The sequence below is a fragment of the Condylura cristata genome, unplaced genomic scaffold (assembly GCF_000260355.1).
Source record: "Condylura cristata isolate star-nosed mole 26May11 unplaced genomic scaffold, ConCri1.0 scaffold00032, whole genome shotgun sequence".
Taxonomy (NCBI): domain Eukaryota; kingdom Metazoa; phylum Chordata; class Mammalia; order Eulipotyphla; family Talpidae; genus Condylura; species Condylura cristata.
In genome coordinates, this window is record NW_004567133.1 from 229,106 (window position 1) to 247,834 (window position 18,729).

At 53.2% G+C, this 18,729-nt stretch overlaps 3 protein-coding genes across 8 annotated transcripts; all 3 read right to left on the reverse strand.

Annotated features, from left to right (window-relative positions):
• Positions 1–27: 27 nt before the first annotated feature.
• On the reverse strand, positions 28–2,844 carry MOSPD3 (motile sperm domain containing 3). Of its 4 annotated transcripts, none has more exons than XM_012731618.1 (6): positions 2,828–2,844; positions 2,044–2,311; positions 1,737–1,812; positions 1,332–1,561; positions 370–534; positions 28–254 (listed from the first exon to the last, which is right to left on the reverse strand). In XM_012731618.1, exons 2-6 carry the CDS (start codon positions 2,246–2,248, stop codon positions 223–225), a joined length of 708 nt encoding a protein of 235 aa, XP_012587072.1. In that variant the 5' UTR covers positions 2,249–2,311; positions 2,828–2,844; the 3' UTR covers positions 28–222. The 4 variants fall into 4 exon arrangements, with proteins under 4 accessions (XP_012587072.1, XP_012587070.1, XP_004691942.1 ...); XM_012731616.1 differs by lacking the exon at positions 2,828–2,844 and adding an exon at positions 2,681–2,811; XM_004691885.2 differs by lacking the exon at positions 2,828–2,844 and adding an exon at positions 2,506–2,587.
• Positions 2,845–3,079: 235 nt separating this feature from the next.
• On the reverse strand, positions 3,080–9,019 carry PCOLCE (procollagen C-endopeptidase enhancer). Its single transcript, XM_004691887.2, has 9 exons — positions 8,834–9,019; positions 7,890–7,998; positions 7,219–7,477; positions 6,222–6,346; positions 5,679–5,815; positions 5,093–5,361; positions 4,779–4,856; positions 4,472–4,642; positions 3,080–4,334 (listed from the first exon to the last, which is right to left on the reverse strand). Exons 1-9 carry the CDS (start codon positions 8,926–8,928, stop codon positions 4,174–4,176), a joined length of 1,404 nt encoding a protein of 467 aa, XP_004691944.1. The 5' UTR covers positions 8,929–9,019; the 3' UTR covers positions 3,080–4,173.
• Positions 9,020–9,933: 914 nt separating this feature from the next.
• Positions 9,934–18,663, reverse strand: FBXO24 (F-box protein 24). 3 transcript variants are annotated; one of them, XM_004691890.1, is made up of 10 exons: positions 18,326–18,663; positions 16,167–16,265; positions 15,907–16,090; positions 14,802–15,040; positions 14,329–14,563; positions 13,536–13,694; positions 13,148–13,269; positions 12,760–12,891; positions 10,876–11,046; positions 9,934–10,541 (listed from the first exon to the last, which is right to left on the reverse strand). In XM_004691890.1, exons 1-10 carry the CDS (start codon positions 18,362–18,364, stop codon positions 10,179–10,181), a joined length of 1,743 nt encoding a protein of 580 aa, XP_004691947.1. In that variant the 5' UTR covers positions 18,365–18,663; the 3' UTR covers positions 9,934–10,178. The 3 variants fall into 3 exon arrangements, with proteins under 3 accessions (XP_004691947.1, XP_004691946.1, XP_004691945.1); XM_004691889.1 differs by lacking the exon at positions 18,326–18,663 and adding an exon at positions 16,710–16,773; XM_004691888.1 differs by lacking the exon at positions 18,326–18,663 and adding an exon at positions 16,534–16,773.
• Between the last annotated feature and the right edge of the window lie 66 nt (positions 18,664–18,729).

Below are 18,729 nucleotides of genomic sequence, written 5' to 3' on the forward strand. Positions count from 1 at the left end.
GATAGGTTTCCTACATTCTTCAGTTTAATTTTAAAAATTTAGTTTATTCAACTTGGAAAATGAATACAAATCCCTGGGTATTTCTGTCAGGGTGGAGGTGGGGCTGGTGGGCAGGAAGGACAAAGGGAGGAGGAGCAGAGGCAAGGTCTGGGCATCACAGTGGCTGTCTCACATCCCACATCACTCACTTCCCATGGGCAGGGTGGAGGTTGAGCAGGGGGCTCAAGTTCGAAGGAACACCATGGTGAGGAGGCCTAGGGAGGGGAGAAAGAACAAGATCCTCTGAGCAGCCCTGGGGCTGTGTTGCTTCTTTCTGTCCCTCAACAACTTTCTTTTTGGCCCAGATCCCCAAGTCCCTACTATACTCACCCAATACGTAGGCTGCCACCAACTTTTGTCCCAGGGAGACGTGCAGGACTTGGGGCAGCTGGCTGCCAAGTTCATCCTGAAGTGGGAGCAGTAGGAAGGCCACAGAGATGATGCCCGTCAGCAGGAAGAGGAAGAAGGAGCTGGTAGCCAGTTGAGGGCGGGGTTCTGGGAAACAGAACTTGTCAGAAGCTCTAGTCCCCTCCTGCCTAATCCCAGGCTCTCCAGGGAAGAGGAAGAATGTGAAAGCTGTGTCCACTTTTATTTGCCTTCCAGAGGCACACTGCAAGTGCCCTCCCCTCCCTCAAGCCCTCCCTGCTGCAAGAAACCCTCTCTCCGCTGGTCCCACAGCATCCTTTATATCTACTTTGACTACTGGTTCCTGGCATACCTGCCAGGCAGAGCCATCTGTCTCCCAAGCCCAGCACACAGCTTGGTATAGCATAATCACTCAGCACAGTTTCTTGCACTGAACTGAACTGAGCTGGGATGTGATAGAAAGTAATTAAGTCACAACAAAAGAAGAACTTTTTTTTCTAACTAGATTAGAAATCAGTGTGCATGGGGGTGCCTTTCTGGTGGTGCAGGAGGTTAAATCACAGCACTTTGAAACTATCCACAACCACTGTAGCATGAGTTCTATCCCCAGTCAGGGAGGTGACCCACATTCTGCTCTCCACTGTTTCCGGTGTATCCTCTCACACCCCCACCCCCACCCCCCAGCATCTCTGACATGTACCCCCGTTCTTGTTTGCATAAATAAAAATCTTTAAACAAAAATCAGAAATCAGGGAAACTGCAAAGTCTGCTTGTTCCCAAACCTGATATAAAATCTTAAAGTCCTAGAAATGTCTCTACCAGATACTGAAGCAGAAGATCTTTTCTAATCCAGTTTGAGTTCATTTCTAGGGTACCACTAGGTGGTCCCTCCCTGCAAGGCTCAAGAATCCCCAATCCAAACTCACTCTCTGGGAAGTGTCTGGCTGTGGGTGATGCTGTCCAGGAAGGAGGCCCTGGGTGAGGTGTTGGGTCAGGCTGGCCCTGAAGCTCAAGGGGATATGCTGGGGCCCTCAGGACTGAGGTGATGTCCTTCCGCCCCACCACTCTGCCTTCAGCTCCCTCCTCAGAAAGCTCAATTCGGAAGCGGTCCTGGACATCATAGTGGCTGGGAGTGGGGGCCACATGGCGAATCACACTGTTTCCAAGACAGAGAGAAAGTGAATGCTGAAGCAACCCAAATGGACCCAGGTCCCACCCTCCCAGAAGCCAGAAAATAGGTTGAAGAGGTCTAGGTCTCAGACCTTCAACAACAGTACAAAAATTCAGAGGAAGGTGGTAGGTTCCATCAACTTTCCCACCCTCTAACTCACATGTCAATGCAGGACTGAGGCTTCACATATCCTTCTGCGTCAAACACTGTGTATTTGGCAGGTGCAGTGCACAAGACTGAGAGATAAAGGAACACAGAGACCCACTATTGCCTCAGAGATCCTGTACAAGCCCTATCCTCGTTGCCTTCCACCCCAAGACTGATCAAGCCTCTTCCAGTCCGCCAGGGCTGGACATCTGATGGCGCTCATCTGACTCCTCCAGCCCACACAGCCTCTCCATCGCCCAATGTCCTGCCGCCCAGCCGCCAGCTCCCAGAACCCTAGCCCCAAACGCCCATCCCTTCACCTCGAAAGCGAAGCACAGCTCCAGTAGGGTTATAGAGGGTCAGCAGCTGCCGGGGTCCGCTCCGCTGGTCCGCCCTGAATACTAAATCCAGGGGAAAGACGAGCACCGGGACAACAGGTCCCGAAGGAGTAGGGGCGCCCCGGGACCCTCGTCCAGGAGCCCCGGAACCCACGAGCTCCTGGTCCTGGGGCGCCCCACGGCGCATGCAGGCTCTGGTCGGTGGGACATCCGAGGGCAGAGCTCAGGGAACAGGGCCCGGAGTTTACAGCTGGGGGTCGAGAGGGACAAAACGCAACGGGCTAAGATCGTGGGGCAGGGCCTGGTCCGAGGCCGCCGCCGCCGCCTTTGATTCCCGCTAGCTGAGGCGCCAGCAGATGAGGCCCCCATGGCCTTTCTCTGGCCAGCTCGTCCCGGGTCCCTCTAGGCCCCGCCCCCGAGCCCCACCTCGACGGTCACGCCCACCTCGCAAACCCAGCCTCTCGCAGTTCCCACCCCGGGTCTAGTCTCCAGCCGGGTTTCCGATCTTCAAAAACTCCACCCTGTCGTAGGCTCCGCCCCTTCCGGGCGTCTCGGACGCCCCCTCCCCTTCTCTCTACCTATCCCCCGCCCCCTCCCGCCCCCGATCCGGGTCTCTCACTCCGCCTGCCCCTGCGGCCTCCTCTGCAGCAGATTGGCGGGCAGGAGTCCTGTGTCCGTACACCCGAAGTCCGCCCTCGCCCCCGCCTCGAGCCTCGCGCTCCTTCGGGTTTCCTCCGCCAAAGGCCGCTCGTGCCACGATGTTCACCTTCTGGCCAAAGCACCTGTCCATCAACTTGCGGCCCGACCGGGGCTGCCATCTTCCCAAGAAATCATTTCTGCACTTCCGCCGTACGGCCTCTGTCATTGGCCAGGACGGCCTCGTGTCCACATAGCTATGCGCCGATTGGTGCGTTGAAGCCTTGTCTGGCTCTTAGTGACGTAAAACGTTACGGCCCCTCTGGCTACTATTCTGGAGTAGCTCGGGATGCTCTGGGAGCTGTTGGGTGCCGACTCCTTACCCACTCAGACGGTCTAGATGACTAGAAGCATATCCCACATGGAGGCTCTTTCTCTGCTGCAGTTCCTGGCTCTCCTAGAGGTCTGTGCAGCAACCTAAGCCGTTTTCAATAGTACTAGTTGGAGGTTGCTTCCCATTGGACTCGCATTACCGCCCAGGGTTCCTCTCCTGATTCTCCCCTGCATGGGACTCAGAAGTTACAAATACACTGGGAATTAAGATTTACTAACTCCGCCACTTAACACCATCCCATCGACTCCTTTTACAAACGAGGAAAACATTTGTAACTTCATTTACAAATGAGGAAAACAGCAGTGAAATTGCTCTTCTTCTCTAGAAGCCTTTCTTGAGGGCGGTCAAAAACAATGTAGAATCCCCCTATTGTTTTCTTCATAGCAACCCTAGCGCTATTTTATTGTTCATTTCTGGCACCAGTAGTTACCTCTCTCCACAAGAGCCTTGTTGTCTTCGAAAACTTACTGTCTTCTATTCGGAGGGACAGATGACGGGGATGAACTGTGAGCTGAGATCTGACTAAAGCTGGGAAGCCACTCATGAGATCTTTAAAGAAATCCGGACAGAAAAAAACAGGTGTACCGAAGTGCCCAAGGAGCTGATGTGACTAAAACAGATGAGGTGGAGGGATGCAGATAATTCAAGCCTTAGGACTTTTGATTTATTGAGAATCAAGGGAAACTATGGGAGAGTTTTCATTTATTTTCAAAAAACCGCTTTATTGTGATACCTTTGACATAAAAATTATGTCTAACTTGATGTTTTGATATATGTTGATCACCAGTTAAGCTAATTAATGTACCCATCATCTCTCCATGGTTACCATTGTGTGGTTGTGTACAGGAATGTGTCTGTTGAGGATATGGGAGAGTTTTGAGCAAAGGATGACAAGATTTGATTTATATTCTTAAAAAAGAAAATTCTGCATAGTAAGTGTCTATTGACTTTAATGAATGAATAAAACTCCCAAGATGGGTCCCAAAACCACAGAAGTGGCAATGACCCCTTCCTTAAACAAGAAACATATATTTGGATAGGGAAGGGGTTTCCCAGGGCTGGAAGCTGGCCTGGTCTTAAGCCTAGGACGCAGTGGCCCGAGCAGCCTGGGAGGGGCACTTCCTCTTGCTCAGGTTGGTGAGGATCTGGTTCTGGTTGGGCCGGAAGAGAACCACAAAGCTCTCTGGAGGAAGGACTGGACCTCGGTTCTCTTCCACCTGGCCCATCATCAGATAACTGGCTCCTGGGGGAGTGGAAGGAAAGGTAGCTTCTGTTACTGGAACTTGGCAGCTGAACCTCTTCAGCAGACTCCCTCAGATTCTACCCCTCTTATTTTATGAGGTTAATAAGGTTCCCCTTCCCATTTTCCCACATCTTTACCTTTCTTCATGGGGGGGCACTGCTTGCAGGGCACATAAAACTTCAGGGAGGTGTCAGTCGGTGGAGAGGGCAAGTCCAGACCACCAGTTTTGTAGACACCAATGAGACTGACAGTGACAGTGAGGCCATCTCCTGGGCCCCGAACCATGGATTTCACTGTTGCTGTCACAACTGTGGGAGAGGAGGGGTGAGAAGTGAAGCGAGAGGAGAGCAGGGCAGGGCAGGGACCAGAAAGGGGGTGGAGAATTTGGGCACAGGAGGGGTTGTTAGAGGAGCTGGAAGAGCAGAGTGGGGGAGTGCTTCTTACCCAGGTTGTTGTTACAGAAGTTGCTCTGCAAGGTACCCGACCGCCGACACTGCTTTGGGCAGGGCACACTGGGTACATCTAGGAGAGAGGGGATGCAGTTTGTGGAGGGTGACCTACCCTGCAGGTAGGAAGGCTCACGTTTCCTCTAACTGCCTCATAATTTGCTCAGATTCTACCCAGTTTTGGGTCCCAACACCCAATACCACCATGACCACAGAGGTGGCCCCAAGGAATATTATATGAATGAATGGATTAATCAGGAAGGAACTCTTTGAAACAAGCCCCTGTAGTCTTTGTCTCCTTCCCAGACTCACTGGGCTCCAGAGTTGCAGAGGCTTCTGGCAGAACTTTAGGTTTCTCTGCAGGTGGGAGTTTGGGCTTGATTTTGGGCCCTGTTCCAGGCTCAGGATCCTGATGGAGGATTGGGGGACCTGGCAGGGAATCTTTCCCTGGGCTCTGGGCTGGCCCTTCTTCAGCTGCTCCTCGAGGCACGGTCCTGTAGGAGGCTGAGAAGCCATCGGCAGTGACACTGAGGTCCGAGACAAACTGGACAAGGAGCTCGTTCCCTTCAGAAGAGATGGGCCTGTGGGTGGCGAGGCAGTGGGGCAGATGTCAGAATGGGCTTCTACCAGGCCTGTGACCTCTGCTAGACTGTGCTAACTTCCCTCACAGCCACCACTCCCTCTTGTCCACAGACTTCAGGACTGGCACAGTGGATTGGCACCTGCATCATCTTCTGGCTGCCCCCCACTTGCTCTATCCATAGGTTTGGGGTTCCCAAGTTCAGACCCCACCTGTTCAGCTAAGTGCCACCACTTCCAAGGGCAGCTGGGTCCCCCATTGCCCTGACTTCCACACCAGAAGTGGTTTGAGACCCAAGCAGCCCATCCAGTTGCTTACCCTGGGGCTGTGTCACCACAGAACTTCCCCAGTCTCTTGGCGTCATCATTAACTGCTCCATTGAACACACTGACAGAGTCATAGCGACAGTAGGTGTCTGGTTCAATGTCAAACTTGCCAAATGTCAGCGAGATCACCTGGTAGCAGGGCAGATAAAGGTGTGAGAGTTCCACACCTCCTCTCCCTCTCATCCTTTGAACCCCTCTTCATGGATTCACACCACAACTCAGAGGGCCACACCCATACAAACCTTGCAGTGACATGGGATGCCAGGTCAAGCAAGCTCCGGCTCATTCTCAAGGAACAGACCCAGAACCCCCAAAGACCTCCCAACACAGTTTATATCCACACCCTGTACCTCGCTCTCCTAAGACTTGTCACAGTTGCAATTTTACATTTTTTTGTTTGCCTGCCATCAGGTCTGGGTCTGCTTTGGCTCCCACCAGCGCAAGCTCAGTGGTCGGGACACTCAATAAATCTGGTGGCTGCATACTGGAGGACACTGCCTGGGTCCCCCAGGGCAGCAGAGCAAGAGGTGGGTACCTGGTCTTGGGGTGCGATGATGTGCCAGGAACAGCTGATACCAGGAGGGTAATCAGATTCGGGCCAGTTGGGTGTGGTCAAGGTCCCCTGGGCCTTCTCCAGCCGTCCTCCACAAAACTGGTGTTCTGGGGAGGGGAGAGAGGTGGGGGTGGGGGGCAGTGGAGACCCTGGGTCAGTCCCAGGAGAACTCTAGGCTGGGAGCCCCTGCAGGAAGTTAGTTGTCTGGGTCTCAGGCAGAAGGAATGAGAAGAGGGGGTGGGAAGGAAAAGAGGGGGCGAAGTTAGCAGAGAAGGGGCTTGGAAAACGGGTCTTGGGCCAGAGTGCCCAGGCGGGTGGTGGAAGAGGGGAGAATTGGTTGGTTATGCCCCCTTCCTTCTCCTCCCCCAGCCAGTGGCCACTCAGCTTCTCCGCTGGCAGATCCCATCTCCCCCGCCAGGCAAAAAGTCTCCCTAACAGGCTGCAGAGTCCCCTCGCTGTGAGGCTGTCTCTGAATTGGGGCAGAGCCCCTTAAGATCCCTTTGGGGAGGTCCCCGCCTTAAGCATTTTACAGGAGACTTTCGCCCCCAGGAGGGGGTGATGGGACCGCAATCGGGAGCCCAGGACTGGGTGTAGGGGGCTCCGGGTTGGGGAATCTAGTCCCTCAGCCCCGGGGTGACCCCTCGCCGCTGTCTGAAGGAACCCGATTGCGGATGGGGGCGGGCAGTTACTCACCATCCCAGTAACCCCAGGCCGCCCATTCCACCCGCGGGTCGGTGACCCATTTCCGCCTCGCGCCTGGGGGGGGGCCTGGAAGAGGGGGTGGGTGGGAGCGGGAGAGGGAGAAAAGACGGGGAGGAGGGACTGAAGGGGCAGTTAGTGAGGAAAAAGGGTAAGGGATGTAGGTAATGGGGCCTAGGCTCTTGGGCTGGGGTGTGCCTGGAGGTGGAGGTTAAGGCAGGGCAGGGTCTGCGCCGGGGGCGGGGCCAGGAAGGGGCGGAGGAGGTGAGGGAGGTCTCACCAGTGCCAGAGGTGGCCCTCCCGCTGTACCAGAGCAGGAAGCCTCGTCCTCCCGTGCCCTCGTCGGCTGTCATCCTCAGGGTCACCTGGTTGCCGGGAGCGACCACGGGTGCCGGTCGGAAGGTCCCGCAGAAGCGACCGAGCCGCTGACCCGAGGTTCCAGACCCAGCAAAGATCTCCAGAGCATCATAACGACAGGACGGGTGCAGTTCCAGGTCAAAGACTCGGAAGGAGAGGGACACAGTCTGGGCTTCAGGGACCTGAGGGCCACATACAGGTCACATACAACCCAGGCAGAGGGTACCTCCCTTTACCCAAACCTTTTCTACAGAAACTGAGCCTGAATAGGAAGACCCTGGTAGGTGCAGAGCCCAGGGCCTGGGTCAGCTGCTAGCTTGTGAGTTGAGCAGGGCTCAAGACCTGGGGGTGTACAGAGGTTAAAGGGGGCAGGAATGAGTTGGAGAATCAGGATTGAATTTTAAGGTGTGAGGACACAAGACAAGTTATTGTGAGCACTCATGCCATCAGTGAGCAGACAGGAGGAGACTTGAACATCCCACCTCCGCCCCCAAGACCTTCTTCACAAAGTGTTGCCTGGAGAGGGGGTCCCTTAGCAGTCACGCCTTTGCTGCCTGGACCCAGATCTCAGACTGATAAAAGAGGCCATCTCACCGTTATTATCCAGATGCACTCCTTATTGGGGGGGTAAAGGTTGGGGAAACCCTCACTTGCCACATAACCTGACTCCCCAGTCACATCCCCTCCACACAGGAACACAGGTCTGTGGAACAGAAGAGAGGTTGGTCATGAATTGGGGAGTAATGGAGAGCCTGAAATAGAGCAATGAGGGCAGCGGTCAGGGAGATCTCAGGGATCTTGGGTTGCCTTAGACAGTCATAATGGGATTGGAGAAGGATACACTCCAGCAGAGGATCAGAAAAAAGTGGGGCCAGTAGTTTGGTTGTCCCTCGAATCCCCAAGTCCCCACCCCCACCCCAATAGGAATTCCCGGAATCTTCCTCAGGGGGGCCTCCTTTCTTGCTCTATCCCCCCTAGCCCCGCCCTGCTTGGCAGTCTGGGACTGCAGGCGCCTAACTACTACCAGATGTGGACACAGCCACGAGGCGGTCTGGGGGAGGGGGCGGAGAGATGAGGGAGCAGCAGCAGCACTGGCCCTCAAATTGAACCTGGAAACCAGGCTGATCTCTCAACCTTTGCCCTGCTCCTGTTCTAGCTAACTACTTGAATATTTGACTCCTAAGCTGCTCACTTGCTGTCCCTTCTTCCCTTCACAGTCTCTAATTCCCTCCTGGCATCCAGGTCCAGTTACCAGGCAAGTTCAAGGTCCTGGTGCTCCCAGGACCGTGGGGGGTCAGGGATCTGGGTGCATGGGGAGGCTTAGAGGACAGAGGATAGAAGAATAGGGAGCAGTGGTGACTTGCAGGATTCCATGGCTTTATAGCAAGATGGGAGGACTTGGAGGTCAGAAGGGGTGTGGGCTGTGGGAGATATGGGTGTGTTAGCAAAGGGATCTGCAGGGTCCACAGGTATGGCCCCCCAGGAATTGGGGCTTTGGAAACTTACTCAAACAATCTGGAAGGTAACAATAGACCTACCTGGTGTAGTTGGGGGTCTGACCCTGGGTGAAAGGCAGCAGAGCCCAGGCAGTGAGGAGGAGCCCCGAGAGGGAGGCTGTGGCAGCAGGCAGCATGGCTGGGGGGAGAGGTGCTGGGGTCTTCGAGACAGAGGCAGCAGCTGAGTTTAGCGGCGGCAGCAGCAGCAGCGGCAGCGGCAGCAGGGATAATCAGTGCCAGATGAGACAGCCTGGGTGTGTGGGCGTGGGGACTGGCCAGTGGGGCGGGCAGGGAAGGCGGGCCAGGGAGTAGAGTGGGACAGTGGCGACTCCAGGGGCCTCTCTAGGTCCAGGGCTCTTACTGACTGAAGTAGGAGGTGGAGCATGAGGGGCATAGGGAGCAAGGAGCACCAAGGAATGTCACATGAAAGCCCACTCTGCCTGGGGCCTGAACATCCTGTCAACAGTCTGGTCCTCCATGAGCGCTCTCAGCCCTGAGGTAATCCTCCCCATTCCTCTGCACCCAGAGGATGTCCTTCCCTGGACTCCCAACTGCTAATCATTCACCCCTCCCCCATTCCTGGCTATCCTTTTCCAGTTTCTTTTCAATGTCTATCTTCAGGCCAGACTTGGCCAAGGACATAAATCTGCTCAATCATTTTCTGTCCCCCAAATCTGGAGGTACAGGGGTAGGGTAGGGAGGCTTGGTCTGTGGATGAAGGGAGTGTCTCCCTTGTTGAAAAAAAAGGGGAAAGATAACATGAGACCAAATCTGGAAGGTAAACTGGAGGAGAGGAAGGGCGTTGACTTCACAGGGATAAAGAGAAAGAGGTAGGAAGCCTTCTGGAGTCAAAAGGAAATGACTTCCTCAGGACTGGAATAAGTCTGGTAGACAGAGGATCCAAGTGGGGGAATCAAATGGCATATGTTGACAGAATTGTTTTTCCAGAAGGTGGGACTAGGCTTCCTAGTCAGAAAGACTGGATCAGGTCTTGGGAGAGGAAGGGCAGTCACTTGAAACTGGGACGGAAGATGTGCTAGCCACGCCTGTCTGTGTTCTTGGACTCCCTCACCCATCCAGTCAAGATCAGACCCCAACCACTGCCCCATTTCCCCCCCAGGCCCTAGGGTTCCAAGCTGGGCCTCATTTCAGCCTTTTATTCTATTTGTCCATCAAATCTCTTGTCCATGATAGTCAGGTTGGGGGTCCCTCCTGGGCAGCCCCCTGAACATTTTACAAAACAGTTCCCTGCCCTACCCTGGCATGTCTAGCAGTCCCCACCCCCCTACCCCACCCAGACACAGTGTTCATTGCTACCACTTCATTTTTCCTTAGCCCCTGGCCAGCGCCAGACTCTCCTTTTAGGGTGAGGCTAAGGGAAGTGGGGTCAGCTCTCAGGAGTTGGGGGGCCTGGGCCAACTCCTCCAGCAGCCCTCTGTAGCATGTCCAGGGCCTCCCAGAAGAAATCCTTCTGTGCAGCCATCAGGGGCATCCAGCCCACGATCTCCTTCATCTTCTCCATGCGGTCCTGCAATGTGGGGCAACTGTGGATCTGGCTGAGGTACTCCTCACAGGCCCGGGCTGCCCCCCCAGGGTCCTGGGGTGCTCCAGCCCCCAGGCTAGGCTCAGGGGTCCCCACCACCCTGCTGGCTGGTAGGTCCCGATAGGCAGGATGGTGCTCGATGTCATGGCTGGACAGCATGTAGAGGCACTCTCTGGTGGAGCAGAGGGAGCAGGCACACAAAGGGACCTTTGAGGAGAGAAGGTGCTGGCTGAGTGGGGCTTTTCCTTGGGGGGCGGTGTAGTCCCAGGGGGCCCAAGCTGTGTGTTCTTCCCTTTCAGACTAGCTCTGAGCCAGCAAGTGAGCTCTAGCTGGCTGGACCCGGTTGTATGAGGTCAGACAGAGCTCCAGGGTCTTCTAAGGGGAAGTCAGGAGCCACAGGACATGCAGGAAATGGAGGTGAGGTGGTGCTGGTGAAATGGGACCCCGGGGTCCCCGAAGGAACCCTAGTCTCAGTGCTCTGGGCAGCCTGCTCCATGTTCCTGCCCTACTTGTCTGCCCACTTGCCTGCCCCTGCTCTCACCTTGACATGGAGCTTGACGAAAGAAGCACTCCCCTTAGGCCAGCCAGGGAGGCGTCCTCCGGCCCCACAACCGCAGCCGAGCAGCTCCTTGCTGAAGTCTGAGCCCTGACTCAGCACCAGGGAGTGGTTGAGGCCACACCACAGGGCAATGGGGCGCTGGAGATAATGTACCTGAGGACACAGTCAAGGTTTCCAAAGGGGGAACACTGAGGGACTGGGACGCCAGGCTGGAGAAGGGTGATAGGTTAGTTCAGGGCAGAATCTATGGAAACCAGGAAAAGGAAGAAATGAGACCCAGTTACCCTCCACCTCCTGTAGGAGATCTGCCCTGGATGCTGAACTCAGTCCCCCAAAGTCTGATGACATGGAGTCTAATGCTTATAGCACTAGTTGGCTCCTTATCTTTGTTCCCTGAGACCAGGGACCAAACCCTGGTCTCGATTCCCTTTTTCTCAACCCACAAACTTGGGCTAGTTCAGCCTCTCATTCTGCCTGTTCCCTTCAAGACTGTCAAAGACTTCCTGTGTCCCTGTGCAATTCCAGCTCAGTCCTTAAGAAGGGCTCCTTTCACTTATTTCTCCCTTCTAGCTGCCTTCTGTGGCATTTCTGTTTGTTATAATATTATCTTCCAAAATGGCCCTAGTATGAAGAAACAGTTTCGATTTAGCACTGCGGGTATGCTGCCTGTTAGAGAAATAACTCGTATTTGTTCCCTCCACTTCCAGTAGCAGGTATTGCCCAGGTTTGCTCCTCAAATTTGTTCCAACTCTGGAACAGCTAGGTATTTCCCCTTTAGTTCTTACTATCACTTGAAAAAATTCAAATTCACACTCTTCCTCTTTCCTCAATCCAGAATCCTTTTTAAACTCACATGTTTGTTGGTGATACCATCTTTCTTTTTAAGGAATTTGATCAAAGAATTATTTATCTTTGTCCTACACCTCTCACTCCACATCTAACTAGTTTCTAGGATCTGTTAATTTTCTTAAAAAAAAAATCTCATGTTGGGGCTCTCCCTGGTGGCACAGCAGGTTAAAGCGCAACACTAAGAAGCTAAAGCCACTCCAGCATGAGTTAGATTCCCACCCCAGAGGTGACCCACATAGTGGGGGCAGAGCTCTCCTGACCCGCCTGCTGCTCAGCAGTGTACTTTGATGATCTGCCTGTTCTGCTCCCCACTTTCCTGGTGAATTTTCTCACCACTCCTGCCCCTCTGGCCTGTACCCCAGTTCTGTATGCATAAATAAATCTTAAAAAAAAAAAAAGAGAGAGAAAAATCTCATGTTGTTTATTCCTTCCCATTCTTACTGCTAATCTACCAGTCCCAGGCCCTTGTCTCAAGCGCTGTCATCACACACAGCCTCCCATGGGCCTCTCTCTCTAGGCTTTCTATGCAACATAGCCAGGTGACCTATTCTCAGTTGTCTGTGGGGGTTGTCTTCTCCTGCTTTAGAATCCACAATGACTTCCCTAAATTTATAACTCTCTAGGCTTGAACCCATCTATACCACCTCTCAAATCATATAGATTTCGAAAAAAAAAAAAATCCCCCAGCATTTTTACTGTCTCAGGTGCAACTTTGTGTGAAACATTGTACAGAACTCTTTCCTGATCCACACTCAAATTCTAGTTAACCCACTAGGCTCCATTCACATCCTATCTCTTCTAGTTACTCGACCCCATCCAGGTCTCTGCCTACCCTTCACTGAATTCCTCATTAGTGTGAACCATGGGCAAGACATGCAGCAGATTGACTTAAATTTCTGTAAAGAAAAGGGAAGTAGACTCTAAAGTAGAATCTAGGGAATTTGAAGCAGAGAGATCCAAGGGTTAGGGAGTTGGAGGAAGGGGGTCAGGATGAGACTTGAGGTGCAACAATCTTACCTGTGTGGGTTCCCCTCGGTCCATTTTGTCCCCTGTCCCCAGCTGCCCATATCTGTTATTTCCCTGCATAAAGATTCGGCCAAATTCATCCACCAGGCCAAGGTGATTGTAGCCAAGAGCACAGAATAGGATCTAGGAGGTAGGACAGAAAGGGAATGTGGGCATTCAATTCCCTCTAGAGAAGTTCTAAGCTCCAGAATCTCCCAACCATTAACCTGCCATCCCTAGTTGATCTCAAAGGCCTTGTCCTCTAGCTCACCCCTTTCCCTGGGACCCTTGTCCCTCCCGATCAATTATTTGATTGCTGTTTATATTTCAGATCTTGGGTTCCTTTCAATCCTTAGAGCCCCTCCCCCCTCTCATCTGCCCCACCCCTCCAGGAACCTACCTTGGCAGGCAGTGAGAGAGCAAGCGGCATCTGCTGGTCCAAGGGGTCAAAGGCTTGAAGGGTCCCAAAGAGATCACGATACACCCCTGGGGTATGCACCTCAAAATACACTCCCCCCTGGTCTGGGGGGTCGGGAGCCCTCAGCTCAGCAGCTTTGGGCACCCATTTCCTAGGGATGAGGTTCCCACCTGGGATGAAAGCTCCAAGATCTGGGAGTCTCATCCCCACTAGAAATGCATCAGCTATGATGTTTGGGAACCTAAACTTAACTTTTCACTAGGACACCCTAAGGAGTCCACCATTGAGCTGGAGGACAGTAAGGGGGCTGTTCATATTTGGAAGGTCAGCCTAAGGCTGGGGTCTGGTAAAGAAGGGAGGTAGTTCTTACCCGTGATGTACAAAGTACTGCTCTGGTTGGAAGCCATGCAGGCCACACGCAGGTGAGGCAGGCAACGGGACACCTTCCTCAGAGCCAGCTGCACTGTGTAGGAGCGTGGCTGGTCCAGCTGGGTTTCATTCACTACCAAAGAGTAGATTTTTCCTTCCTCTAAGAGGTGGGGGGAGGCAGACAGTTATGTGGAAGAAGGGTCCTCCAAAAACTAGATTAATTTTCCAACAGATTCCTAAGTCCTATGTGATGAAACAATTTATAGCCCCAGACAAGTCCTATCACCAAAAATAAGTCAGGAAAGACTTTCAGCACGAGAGATGAATGGAGAGAAAATCTAGCAGTTAGATTTGATAGAATCCAATTTGTGTGTTGGGAAGAATGATGTCTACGGATTCAGGGCTTTGCCTGACATTAAGGAGTCCAGAAGGTATGAGGCTTAGGAGTGTGAGCAAGGGGACATTAAGGTGGGGTGTGTGTGTGTTGGGGGGGGCAATTGGGGCATAAACTGAGTTGCTTGGCAGAGAGATGGGAAGGTTAGAATTTTAAATATCAAGCATTTGCTTAGAACAGTGGTTTCCAAACTTTTTTTTTTTTTTGCAGCAAGGCCTTTTGTTGATATGAAATATGTAGGATCCTAGGCTATGAGACAGACAAGAGCAGAGCTGTTTGATCTGAGACCAGGATGATGTGGCCCAAAGAGCCCTGTATGAGAAGCCTCTTCCTCTCATTCCTGAAACAGGTCCTGCAAAATCTGCAGGAAACAATTGGAAACTATTACTCTAAGCCTCACCTGTGAGGAGCAGTAGAGCCCGCTGGGTCTCCTGACCAACCAGCACAATCTGTTTGAAGCTCATGGAGTGGTGGAAGGTCATCTTGAAGACCCGCTGCCCACTGGACTGCAGATAGACCTCAACACAGTCACAGGCCCGGCTGCCGGTTGTGCCTACCATGCTGGGCTGCTCCCGAGTGGCCAATACATAGAGGTATTTTCGGTAAACAGTGTCACATCTGGGATCTGAGGCAAACTGTAGGAAAAGATGAGGTGTCTAGGATCTAGGGCCTTGGGCTCAATGAGGGAGGGGCAGCTGGATCCTGGGGGTGGGGGGAGGTGAGATGCTTGGGACCAGGGTGGGAAATGAGGACTCATTTTCTGGTTCCTGGCATAAGAGGGCAGCTGTCTTGAAGAGGCTATCTCAGGATTGATGTGGGCCTGGGACTATGGAGGAGGGACACGTCCTCAGCTGCCTTGGCTCTGCTACTCACATCCTTGGCTCCACGACACAACACAACATAGCGGCAGGCCCGCTTCCACTGGATTTGGCCAAGGGTGGAGGAGACCAGGGCATTTTTGAGGAAGAAGAGGGTCCCTGAGTAGTCGAGAATAAAAACGTGGTCCTTGGTAGGCAAGAAACGTCGGTAGCCATGGGCTAGCAGGGGGGCTACACTCTTGCTGAGGCAGCGGCGGCGGCCCCCAAATGCCTGGAAATACAGGCCTTTTGTGTCTGGAAAAGGGAAGAAGATGGAAAGTTCAAAGGTCAGGATGACACACAAGAGTAGTGAATCAGAGCTTGGGCAAACTAGATTTCTGATATCCTGGTATTTAGCTCCACCCCAGGACTTCTTCCAAAGGACATATGGGAAGCTTAGAAGATAGCCTCAACATCTGTATTTTAGTTCTCTCACCCACCTCTGCCCAGTACTAAGTGAGTACTTCATTGGTCCAATCTTGCATAGAGACATCAAGGGAAATGTAAAAATACACAGGAAAGCAGAGAGGGTAATAAAATGGAGTGACTGAGAAAGGAGTCACCTCTCTCACAGCTATGTCTGGCCCTGCTATCTGGATCAGGTCTAGATCATTATCTGACTCTACCTTGTGAGATAAAATAATTAGATAAGGGCTTCCTAGAAGGGGGTAGGTTTTTTTCTCTCTCAAGGGACACTAAATGTCAAGAGGGAGAGAGGTACTACTGGCATCTCATCTGGGTAGAGGCCAGGGATGCTGCTAAACATCTTAGAATGTACAACATAGTCATCACCCCTGGCCCCAACTTTAAAGAATGTCAACAAGGTTGAGAAACCTTGGTTTAGAGAAGGAAAACTCTAGGTTTGGGGTTTGGGTATGATACCTCTAGAGAAGGTATGTAGGGTAAGACTTGGAAAAATGTGACTATGCAAGGAGATTTGGCAGGGATGCTAGTAATGCGGCTGAGGATGGCTCAGTGGCCTATGTTGGAATCTAACATGTTTCTTCCAGAGAAAGGGGCCCTGGAAGGGTAGCAGGTCACCAGGCAACTTCATGGAGCAGGAGGGACCCCAAATAAGGTAGGGCAGATACAAAAGGAATAAGTTTCTTGGGAAGGTGTACAGTTAAGAATGGCAGCTCTCTTCCAGGGCCGGACCCCAGAACCCTGCTCTCGTAAGCGGGGACTGAGCCTGCGACAGATGCGTCTCCACACGCCCTCCGCATCGCACACTTCGTGGAAGTAGTGGCAGGTCTGGCCTAGCGCGACGACATCTCGGACTGGGAGGAATGAGATGATATGCTCCACCTGGGGAAGGAGGAAGTCAGGGATGAGGGCCCCTCAATACTTTATTCTTAATACTTACCCCTCCCCCAGGACTCACCAGCTCTGGGGGGAACAACTGAACAGAAATAGGGTTCCCTCTCCCCTTCTTCTCTGCACCCTCAGGTTCTGGGCCACATGAAGGGCAGCTCCGCTTCACCTACCCAAGGAGAAGATGGGGGCATAGAGTTTCCATGAGGGTCACATCTCTTTTTCTCCCTTCTTTCAGATTGTCTTTCATCAGCCATTATCTTGGGGGCTCATAATTCTGACTTGCAGCTCAGTGCTATCAAATCCATCTGTCTCTCTAGGTCTATGGGTTCCTCCTCTCTCGGTCTCCTTTCTGAGCCCAACTTCTCCAGATAACCCCTTCCCTACTCTCTGGCAGTCATCTTGCAGTCCCTTCCTTGTCCCCCCCACCCCCTCACCCTGAGACCCTCCTCCTGTCTGCACAGCCAGGTGAATTTTTGCAGCCTCCGTCTCCGGCTTCGGCTTCTCCGTACCATCCTGGCTGCCCCCTCCCTGCTTCTGCCCTCATCTCTCTGGGCCCCTGGGCCCCCTGTATTCAGCTCCCTGGCCCCTGTCCCTGCTGCCTTGCCCACACCATGCCCCTGCCTGGGCTTGGGGGACCTCTGGGGCCCCTCTGCCTCCCAAGCCCCTCCCCCATGGAGTCTGGGGCAGACAGACCTCTCTGTGACCTCACTGTCCAGTCACTGTGACCTATTTCCTCAGTCTTGCCTGGGATTTTCTCTTAGAAAAGCTCCTGGGTTCTAGCTTAACTGTGGTTCATGGGCTGTGCACTTTACAGGAGAAATAAAATGTGAACTATGGCAGATGATGACTACTTTCAGGGAGTAGTAGGTGTTTCCACTTGGGGCCCTTTTAACACTAACTGTAGAGAAATATTGGAGAATTTGTCTTATCTCAGCAGGCCAGGGCCTCCAAGGAATCAGTAGCATGAGAGTATAAGCTCCAACATCTACCCATCCATCCATCCATATTTGACAGGTGAGGAAGAAAAGGAGACCCTGCTAATGACTGGCTAGCTCATGAAAGCATGCACCAGATCAAAGATGGGGGTGGGGGTGGAATTCAGAATAAACTATTTACAGACTCATGAAAAACACACCCAAAGGTGGCCGCTTTCCTGGGACAGTAATGTCACTGTTATGTGAGAGCACCGTATTTATAGGGATCGAAAGGAGAGACTTACTCCCACAGCTTAGGGGAGTTACGGAGCTTAGGAAGCTTCTCTCAGTATCTAAGTTATTGACTTGGTCTTAGGGCAAGGGGATGGCATTTACGAGAAGAAACAACAAGTTGGAGTTGTATCTGTCCAGGTAGGGGCAGAAGATCTACACCAAGAAATCCAAGGGGCAGTGGGCTCCTTTAGAGACTCCAAGGAGTGTACCAGACCTCAGCTGGGCCGTTTTACCTATTTACATGTGAGGCAACAGGCTGTCAGCCACTCAATCGGACTCTCTTATTTACAGAGGCTAGCTAGCATAGGGCCCTCCTGATACCTAGGATGGAATTTTAATAATTCAATAAATGTTGAGATATTAACAACTGAGATGCGACTTAAACCCCTGCGTTCTTTGTGGCTAGGCAACAACATATTGGGAGAGGTCTTAAAAGGACCTCTCAGTAGCCAGAAAAAGCACTGCCAGGCTCCTCCTGTGACTGGGTCCTCTTTATCCACCCCATTGCACCTCGGAGGTGGAGAGGGGTCGCGCGGGGAAAAAGCCCACTGTAAAATCTGACCAGGCGGGAAACCTGGTTTCTGGTCAAGCCCTCTGTCTCGGTTTTCTCATTTGTAAAACGGAGGCTCCTTCCAGACGAGAAGGGCACTTCAGGCACAATTCCTGCCTCGGCGCGCTCCTCAGGGTGGGCTGGCCGGCGGGGCGGGGGCTCTCGAGGATTTCCCGGGCGCCCGCAACCCTCCCTCCAGGAGCTGGGCTTAGCGTCCGGTCTTAGGGGAGCCGCTCGCCAGGACGCGAAGGCCGTCACAGGGCTCAGTCTCCGCGGCCGAGATGACCCCACGATCTTTTCGGTCGCGACGACTCCCTGAAAACTGGCCTCAGGCGTCGCCTTACTCTCCCTGCCCTCGAAGTTGGCTCGTTCCCTAACACGTCCAGCTCACACACAATATTTCGGGCCCTGCACTGCCCAGCGCGCCACGATCACATTCTTTACCTCAGGCTCAAAGTTCTAGCTCACCCGCCTCCTCCTTAGCGAAGGGACCGCCTTTTCGCCCATGCTATTGGTAGGTAGAGCTGTTTCTCAGAGAAGAGGCTGGGCCAGGTTCCTCTCGGAGGCGTTAATTGGCCTTCTTGACAGTCACTCGTCTGTCTGGCTTGCGATTGGTCTACGTAGGGAGAGGACCAGGCGCCTCCGCTTGCAGTCTCTTCGCCTCTATCCCTCCTCCTAGACGAGCGCCGGCGTCCCCGCCTCCTGGCTGGACCTGATTGGCTTCATCTCCAGCCCTAAGCATTGTGATTGGATCCGGCTGCCGGGGCGGGCCCGCCTGGAGCGTTGGCCGTTGGCGAACGCTCCATTCTAGTCCCCCTCCCTTCCCTCACCGCCCTCCTGCGCCACAGTCTCCACCCCCCCGGCGGGTTCTG

Bases quoted from the DNA above. Each gene is read 5' to 3' on its own strand.
- MOSPD3 (XM_012731618.1), bottom strand. From the start codon at position 2,248: ATGCGCCGTGGGGCGCCCCAGGACCAGGAGCTCGTGGGTTCCGGGGCT. The intron at 1,562-1,736 runs GTGAGTTAGAGG...TCTTGGAAACAG, and splicing joins CCTCAGTCCTGCATTGACAT to TGTGATTCGCCATGTGGCCC. The intron at 535-1,331 runs GTGAGTTTGGAT...TCTGTTTCCCAG, and splicing joins AGCCAGACACTTCCCAGAGA to AACCCCGCCCTCAACTGGCT.
- PCOLCE (XM_004691887.2), bottom strand. From the start codon at position 8,928: ATGCTGCCTGCTGCCACAGCCTCCCTCTCGGGGCTCCTCCTCACTGCC. The intron at 6,347-7,218 runs GTGAGACCTCCC...TCCCCTCCCCAG, and splicing joins GAGGGCCACCTCTGGCACTG to AACACCAGTTTTGTGGAGGA. The intron at 5,362-5,678 runs GTAAGCAACTGG...CGCCACCCACAG, and splicing joins TGTGGTGACACAGCCCCAGG to GCCCATCTCTTCTGAAGGGA.
- FBXO24 (XM_004691888.1), bottom strand. From the start codon at position 16,611: ATGGTACGGAGAAGCCGAAGCCGGAGACGGAGGCTGCAAAAATTCACC. The intron at 16,091-16,166 runs GTGAGTCCTGGG...CTCCTTCCCCAG, and splicing joins AGTTGTTCCCCCCAGAGCTG to GTGGAGCATATCATCTCATT. The intron at 11,047-12,759 runs GTAAGATTGTTG...CTGTGTCCTCAG, and splicing joins ACCGAGGGGAACCCACACAG to GTACATTATCTCCAGCGCCC.